The sequence below is a fragment of the Polyodon spathula genome, chromosome 58 (assembly GCF_017654505.1).
Source record: "Polyodon spathula isolate WHYD16114869_AA chromosome 58, ASM1765450v1, whole genome shotgun sequence".
NCBI lineage: Eukaryota > Metazoa > Chordata > Actinopteri > Acipenseriformes > Polyodontidae > Polyodon > Polyodon spathula.
In genome coordinates, this window is record NC_054591.1 from 996,588 (window position 1) to 1,004,640 (window position 8,053).

The following is an 8,053-nucleotide window of genomic DNA, read 5'->3' on the forward strand; positions in this document are numbered from 1 at the left end:
TAAGCAAGGAGACAGATATACACATACATTATACTTATATATATTATATTCATAAACACACACAAACTGAGCATCAAAAGAAAAGTATCACTTATATTTGGATAAAACTCACTAGATGTGATTGAAAAATGACTCTGTTTTAGAGCAGGTGCAGTGACTTTTTACTGTGCTGGTTAACAATTGACATCACGAAGATGCTGCAGAATGATCCGTCGATCTCAGGCAGGTGTTGTGACTCATGGTCTCGCCAGTTTTGAAATGGCAGTGAGCACCCAAGACAGCGAGCCACATTACACTGCCCCAGTCCAGCCTCCGACATGCCGATCGCACGAAGGCGCTGCTCTCGACAGACTTGGCACATTGGTTTTTTTCTGTGATTTTCTTTACTGCTTTTATTCAAGCTTGCAATTCAACAGCTGAAATCACTCCATATCCAGTGTCCAATCAACTGTCTCACTAATTAGGTGATTAAGTGCACATGCTTCAGTCATAGTCACTCAAGCGTGAAATGGTAAAGGATCAATGATCGAGTGATTAAAAAGAAACTATAAACATTGTCAATGTCCATCATTTATATACCTTTTTTTTTTTGTCGAAGATATAATAGTGACAAGTTTCTTTTGGTAGTGATCTGTATAGATATGTACACACACATAATGTAATTTATAATTAAGACAAAGAAGTGCTCTGGGTGACTCCTCTAACAGCTGCTGTCTGAGAATGCTTTCATGCAGACTCTTCCTAATTCACTTCTAGCTGCTGGTATAACAATGTGAAGTCTAACCTCATTGGTTCCCACTGAGCTGATCACACAGCTGATCTTTGTGTTCTCCTTGGACTCCAGGTAGATGGCTTGGCTCTTGTGATACCTGTGTGATGAAAAAAACAGCAGCTATTCATGGAGAGTCAGACTTCCCTTTACAAATGAATGGCTTTCACAATCTACCAACAAGCACCTACAGCCCATTCAGAGATGCACAGAGAATCATACTGAGATCTGGCATTTTCAGATGAGAAATAAAGAAATAAATAGCCTATGAAGAGAGTGCTGGTCCTGTTCTTGTCACTTTATTAACCGTAATGCACAGCGACCCAGTTAAGAGATCCACGGATGGCATCATAAACGATTCGAAGGCTAAGTTCTTTACACAGCTACCTAGAGTCAGAGCTGCTGTAGCACGAACAGGGCTTCAAGCTCAACACACCAGACTTACCATCTTTTATCATAGTACAGCTTGCCTTCTTCTATGCGGGCTTCATAGCGCTGTGCCGGGGACTCTGTCAGAGTGCTGGGTAAGTGCTCCGGCGAGGAGGGGGAAGCTGACCAAGGAAACGCAATTTCATTCACTCCAGTACGGGCTTTTTAAATATCATAACACACAATTAAACTATTCACTGTGCCCAATACTTCATGTGTCGGTTATAAGGTTTGTGATTTCTACACAGGGAGAATTAAATATTACTAAGTGACCTGCATGTCACCTACAGTGCAAAACTACAAAAAATAATATTAGACTAAAGCATACATACCTGGCCGTTTAGGTGACTTTAACTGTGAGAATGCAAAAATAAAACATGTTAATGGTTTTTATTAAATAAATGTAGTTATTTACCGTTCTTCAATAAAATATAAATAAGAATTACAAAAAAAAAAGATAAAATTATAGCAATAATAATAATAATAATAATAACAACACCACACAAGTGTTGAGATCTGAGGCTTTATGAAAAACAGGAACGCTTCAAATGATTGTCAAAGACAGTAAGAGCCGTGCTCTGGGCACTGCAGAAGTACTGCATGCCCGTGGGATCACTTTGCTGAAGATCAGGTTTTGCGCTGAAACGGACACAGCATTGCAAGATCAAACACACTCACTTTATTCAACACCCGCAGGTCTTCCATGATCTGTTCATCTGTTAGCAAGTAGTTCAGCTGAGGTGTTCAGAGTTAAGGGAAAGTACTGCATCTACTGGAAGTAGGATCTGCTGCCTGTTATTAGCACACACATCTCATTGTAATGGAAATGAACAGGGATTACCGCAGTGAGATGAATGAAGTAGGATCTGCTGCCTGTTATTAGCACACACATCTCATTGTAATGGAAATGAACAGGGATTACCGCAGTGAGATGAATGAAGTAGGATCTGCTGCCTGTTATTAGCACACACATCTCATTGTAATGGAAATGAACAGGGATTACCGCAGTGAGATGAATGAAGTAGGATCTGCTGCCTGTTATTAGCACACACATCTCATTGTAATGGAAATGAACAGGGATTACCGCAGTGAGATGAACGAAGTAGGATCTGCTGCCTGTTATTAGCACACACATCTCATTGTAATGGAAATGAACAGGGATTACCGCAGTGAGATGAATGAAGTAGGATCTGCTGCCTGTTATTAGCACACACATCTCATTGTAATGGAAATGAACAGGGATTACCGCAGTGAGGTGACTGTAGGGAATACATATGCGCAAGAAGGATATCGGGTGCAGGTTTCCGCCTTTTATCTGGAATGGGAACGGGATCATTTGGTCGCCTTCTCAGCTTCCGGGTCATAATTGGTTTTACCTCCATGGAATCTACAAAAAGGAAAAATAAGTTACACAACTGACTCCCACTGCAGAGCTGAGTGATCCACTCCAGCCTTTAGTGTGAGCTTCATTAGACACACCACACACACACACACACACACAGATTAAGGCTAACAGGAGAACCTGCACTGGCTCAAATTGCTTTGCAGTTCCTGTGTTCAACAGATGAGCCGTCAAAGACAAACTTCACCAATCACAATCGTAAAGAAGCTGCATTGCCAGCATGCAAGGGTTCATCTAATTTGAAGAGGGCTGGCTTCACAGACCCTGATTACGTGTGATCTTGGACTACCTTACCTAAGGTAACATTAAGCTGTTCAAGATCAGTGCTAATCTGAGTCTGTGAAACCAGACATCAGTTTCAAAAGCTTGGTCCAACAGTTCACCAACAAAGTACTTAAGAAAACACTGGGTTATGATCGATTAGACTCTCCATACTTAAAACACCATGCTGGCGCTGGCTGTGAAAATGTGCTGGCTGTTTCTCCAAACTGTTTTGTCCAGCCGATGTGCTGCACTGCTTCCCCATACCTCCCGTCAGTTCCATCGTTAGCTTCTCATTCTCGACCATTTTCTTCTTCTCCTCCAGCTCTGCAATGAGGTTTTCCTTCAGTTCAATCTTCTTATCTTCAAACTCTTTCACTGCCGCTTTCTTTTCTTTGATGTAGTTCCTTTCTACCTGCTCCGTCTGCATGGAAGAGGGACACATCAAACACAGAGCCGCACAAGCACTGGCCAGCCTAGCCACAGCGCCCCCAACTGGAACGCACAGAGATCGACGAGCAGAACCTTTCCTCAAGCTTGCCAATGCTCATTCTGCTGCGGGTCTGTTTCTGTGCAAAATTTCCATTTCCAAAATGACTAGCGCTCGCATTATACTTTTAAAATGGGCATTGCTAGCAGGAAGAACAACATTTGAATGTACTTCTGCCAAATCAAACTGCGTTTGTAACTGAACTAACCCCCCCCTTGATTACAGACGATATGGGAGATACACATTTCCTAAATGCATGCCATTTCCAAATGAAATAGTCTACTGAAATGACTCTTACCTCAAGTTGCAAGAAAAGATCTGAAAAGCAAACAGGAACGAATTATTTTCTTTTAAAAAAGCACAAAGCCTGGTTTACAGACATCATGTACACATCCAACATCCTCGCTATCAAGGTTCACTGGTTTCAAGGCTGCAGTGTTACATCCACAACTCAGTAACCCTGATGCAGCTTTGTGACCAGCAGTCTTGTAAAATGAAATGCGCTGGCTGCACACTGGCTGCCCATTGCGGTTAAAGGCAGTACCTGCATTCCTCAGCCTCTCCTTGTACTGCTGGTCCAGTTTCTTCATTCGTTTCTGATACTCCTGCAGTGTGCCTGGATGAACAACCACAGGTGAGGAATCAGTTATCATTTAAAAAAAAAAAAAAAAACTAACTATTTTAAACAGAAATTACAGAAATGAGTGGCGGATAAAAGGATTTGAAAGCTGGATCAAAGTGACGTCACTTTTACAACACAAACTGTACACCGATTTAAACATCAGGAGTAAACCTGAAGGATGCTTTCTATTACACTGCTTCATATAAACCCATCAGCTGCCACGTGACTGTCACTCCCTACAGACCCATACCTACCTTCTTGCAGTTGTGCTAGCTGCCTTTTCAGAGACGCCAGCTTGTCCTGGTACATCCTAAAGAAGAGACCAGAAACAGAAGCAACAGATAATACCAGACAGTGATTAGAATACTATTCCCACCCCCGAACAAGGGGAATATTAGACTGTTAATACTAAATGAAGCAGGTTCTGACACAACAACTGAAACATGGCAAAAACACGGGTACTGCCTGAACTGAAGGGATTCCGATAGTGTTTTTATAACCTTGATACACAAAAGGTCCTATTCAATGGCTCTTAAACTTTATTTAGATAGGAATGTTGACATGCAGAAACCTACATTTATAATTAAGAGCAGCTGGGAGTATATTTTCCTGCAGCTGAAATCAGGCTGGCTAAAGAAAATAAAAAATCTAGATCAATCTATTTTACAGCTGCTCAGCAGAGGGCAGCATCACACACACACACACACACACACACACACACAGAGTCTGGCCTATTTGCACAGTCACACTGGAAGCCTGTTCCAGCGTTTAGACATGCTTGCCTAGGGAGCAACTAAAAATACAGACGCGTCCGTTATCTGAACCAGAACAGAAGACCTTGAAGCTCAAGCGCCATCACACTCACTGCTCTTTAATTTCAACATAATCATCTTCATCCTGCTTGGCCAGGTCGGTTTCACTGGCATCCTCCGTGTCTGGGGGGAAAACAAGAAAGGACCAGATGAAAGAAAGATCTGCTTATTCATTCAATTCAAACACGTCCAATTCACTGTGTTTTAAAAAGCATTTCAAAAGAAGAATAAGACTTCAGGAGAGAGATAACCCCAAGCCATAACTTTCACCTGGAACGTTTTCAATATTGCCAGGAGTACCATCTCTGTTTCTGTTCCACCGCTCAGCTTGAGATTTGGTGGAGGAGATGCCAGGCACAAGCTAATAGGATTTGTGTCCACAAAAGCAGCCCCATCTCAGTCTGTGCTTTCTGCATGAAAAATGAAAATACTCCCATGGAAATGTGTGCAATGACTGGAAGCTGAATAACGGCATGCCCCGCTGGTACCTTGTGCCTCCTGCTTTTCAGAACAAATGATCATTTTCATCCTGATAATCAACTGTGCCCCCCTGCCACTGCACCCCCGAACACACGGGCTTACACTATGAAAAGCACACCCGATGCACGAACATTAAAGCACAGCCACTTCCTTCAACCCTCCAAGGCACTGCATTACTTTGTATTCTGCAGTGTTTCATATGCCGCTGCAGAACGCTCCACTGCTGTTACCTTGCTTGTCTCAATAAGATACTCAAATATCTATGATAATGAGTGATGTGCGCCCTTCAAATTAACATTGTAATAAAATGCATCATTGGAAGGTTTTATATGCAAATTTAATACGTGCATAATACCAGAAGCTAGCAGATGTCTAATGTCTCCAGTGGAATATCAATATAAATATTAACAAAATGATGCAAGCTGTAGCCTGCCAATCACTTCAAAAAGTACTCCCCTCCCCCACCCCCACACTTCATACAGCAAATTTAAATAACACACAATTCACGCATCATATTTAAATAAATCAATGTAACATTTAAAAAGCAAAAACACAAGAGATGGTGCAAACACAACGCAAACAATGCGGCCAGCTTTACATCACAAGCAGAACTCATATGCAATTTACCTTCGTTGCTAATTAGCATGTGTGCATTACCAGCCTGTCAACTGTTTTCTTCCTTTACAGCACAGCACTAGCTTCATGACCATTTAAACAGAGTTAGTACCACACACACACGGTACAGGAGCCCATTTTAATTCAATAGCTGACCTCTGTCTCTCCTTTTCTTAGTCACTACTCGCATAAGCAAGTCGCCACGTTTAAATAAACACATCAGAATAATAAGAAACTGGGGTTACAGATGAAAACGAGCAAATACAACGTATTCTGAAAAGCAACCGAGTTTATCCGAGCCTAGCGCATTTACTGCAACACTTACAACAAAACACACTTTCAGAACCATGCAATGGCCAGAATGAGACACACACACTCGTTTTCGATTCATTACAGGTTAGTACAAATGTAAACACATACAACAATGTATAATGAGAGAGACGCCGGGGTTTAAAAAAAACAAAACAAACGCATAACATATTGCATCATCGTCTTCAAAATGAATAAATGTTGACCTGTTTATTCTTATTCTTTTACCTTTATTCATGCAACCCAGAGTCAGATCCAGACGTGGTGAACAAAACACAGTTATATTAGAAATCAGCCAACAGAAAACGGGTTCGGGATCGCATCAGACGCATAAATACTGGACCTAAATTAAGGCCCAAGCAAAAAAAAAAAAAAAAAAAAAAAAAAAAAAAATACGGTCGTCCAGAGCTTGGTCGCTTTAGCTGGTTAATAAACGGGCTGGCTATGTCACGATTACTCTGTTGCCATGGCTCCACTCAAAGGTGCTTTTAAAGGTCGCGAATGGAGTGATCGTGCGGCTCTCCGTGTCGAGTCCTGCTGAACACCCCGCAGCATTTAACCGACGCCAGCTCGGTCCAATAAGATAAGAGCTCCTGATCTCGTAAACCAGTCATATCCACGCTGTCGACTTCCGCAGCTGGCTGTTTTCGAGTTAGGGCTGTCATTTGTCAATGCTCGGTCCCGGGGCTGGGAAATCCTCTGCGAGTTTCCTTTGCCAAACAAACAGAAGAAATGCAGCGAACTGTGAACACGGTGCCTCGTACGGTACCCCTGCAACCGTGCTTGTGAAGCGGGATATAAACAGCTCAAACCCAGCCTTGTTAACAACAATAGGGGGTGCAGATATCACATTCCGTTTATTTACTAGCATTTCCTGCAAGCTGTTTCTAACGACTGCATTTGAAAATAAAATGCTTCAACTATTTCCAGCGCCCTGCAACAGTTATTAAAGATAGTGTATTTATGCTGACAACGCCATGTCTACCTAGTTACTACTAGTAGTATACCACTACTAGCTAATATATACCAGGCTGCATTTCAATTACACTTACAGTACAGCCACCGGTACCCAAAACAAACCGAAATCTGCATTCAAAAGCCGTTTGTGAGCGATGCATGCGATGCACAAAGTGCACAGTTCGTGTGTCCGGGGTGGCGTGCTTACCTTCTTCGGAGTCTCTCCCTCTGTAACTCCGATCATCGTCTTCATCCACACTGTCCAGCTCTTCCTCGTCGTTGTAATAATCCACCACCGGCGACAGCAGGGTCGAGGTCATTTTAACTCATTTATAAAAAAAAAAACACACAACAACTTCAATGTAAATAACCCGACCCAGGTTTCGTAACTGAGAGCCGCATCACACAACCCCTCCAAATAACACCAAGGACCCCCGCTCACCACTGACGACACCAACGATCTGCCTCACTGTAAATCAGACAGTCGCTGTATTTTTAACATTGCACGTCGAGTACTTATCGGTTGTTTGCGGTGGAAATAATCATCAAATCGAATATTTCGCTAGCACATTGCCGGCAATATCAAACTTCAGCCGAAATCCACACAGGCGCTAGCAGCGGGCCTTCCCTGGTCGGAACTCGAGCTGAGATAAAGCTGACTTTTTGAATTTCCCCCGTGCTTTTCAGCAATCTTATTAATTTAAGAAGTCTACATAACCCGCGAATGTATATATATATTCTCTTTTCCTATAAGTTTGGTGTAGGGTCTTTGCTTTCCCGGTGGCGCGGCGGCTAGCAGGAGTGATGGCCTCTGGGAAATATAGTCCCTGAGTTCGGCGGCACAATGAAGAACTACAACAGCGTGTGCGCAAGCGCACCTGGTGAAGGTGTTTGGGCAACAGGAATT

At 42.5% G+C, this 8,053-nt stretch overlaps 1 protein-coding gene across 3 annotated transcripts in view; it reads right to left on the reverse strand.

The window, feature by feature from the left end:
• The window catches only part of LOC121307763 (sin3 histone deacetylase corepressor complex component SDS3), a 9,457-nt gene extending 1,875 nt beyond the window's left edge, over positions 1 to 7,582 (reverse strand). Inside the window, exons 1-12 of one of the 3 annotated variants that reach the window (XM_041240038.1) lie at positions 6,418 to 6,559; positions 5,056 to 5,195; positions 4,839 to 4,908; positions 4,228 to 4,283; positions 3,896 to 3,967; positions 3,650 to 3,669; positions 3,129 to 3,285; positions 2,490 to 2,585; positions 1,877 to 1,938; positions 1,531 to 1,552; positions 1,215 to 1,320; positions 785 to 869 (exon numbers count right to left, since the gene is read on the reverse strand). In XM_041240038.1, coding sequence (XP_041095972.1) covers positions 785 to 869; positions 1,215 to 1,320; positions 1,531 to 1,552; positions 1,877 to 1,938; positions 2,490 to 2,585; positions 3,129 to 3,285; positions 3,650 to 3,669; positions 3,896 to 3,967; positions 4,228 to 4,282 — 675 coding nt within the window. In that variant the 5' untranslated portion in view covers position 4,283; positions 4,839 to 4,908; positions 5,056 to 5,195; positions 6,418 to 6,559. Of the gene's footprint in view, positions 1 to 784; positions 870 to 1,214; positions 1,321 to 1,530; positions 1,553 to 1,876; positions 1,939 to 2,489; positions 2,586 to 3,128; positions 3,286 to 3,649; positions 3,670 to 3,895; positions 3,968 to 4,227; positions 4,284 to 4,838; positions 4,909 to 5,055; positions 5,196 to 6,417; positions 6,563 to 7,354 lie in introns of those variants that run through there. The other 2 variants (XM_041240036.1, XM_041240037.1) reach the window with 2 other exon arrangements.
• Between the last annotated feature and the right edge of the window lie 471 nt (positions 7,583 to 8,053).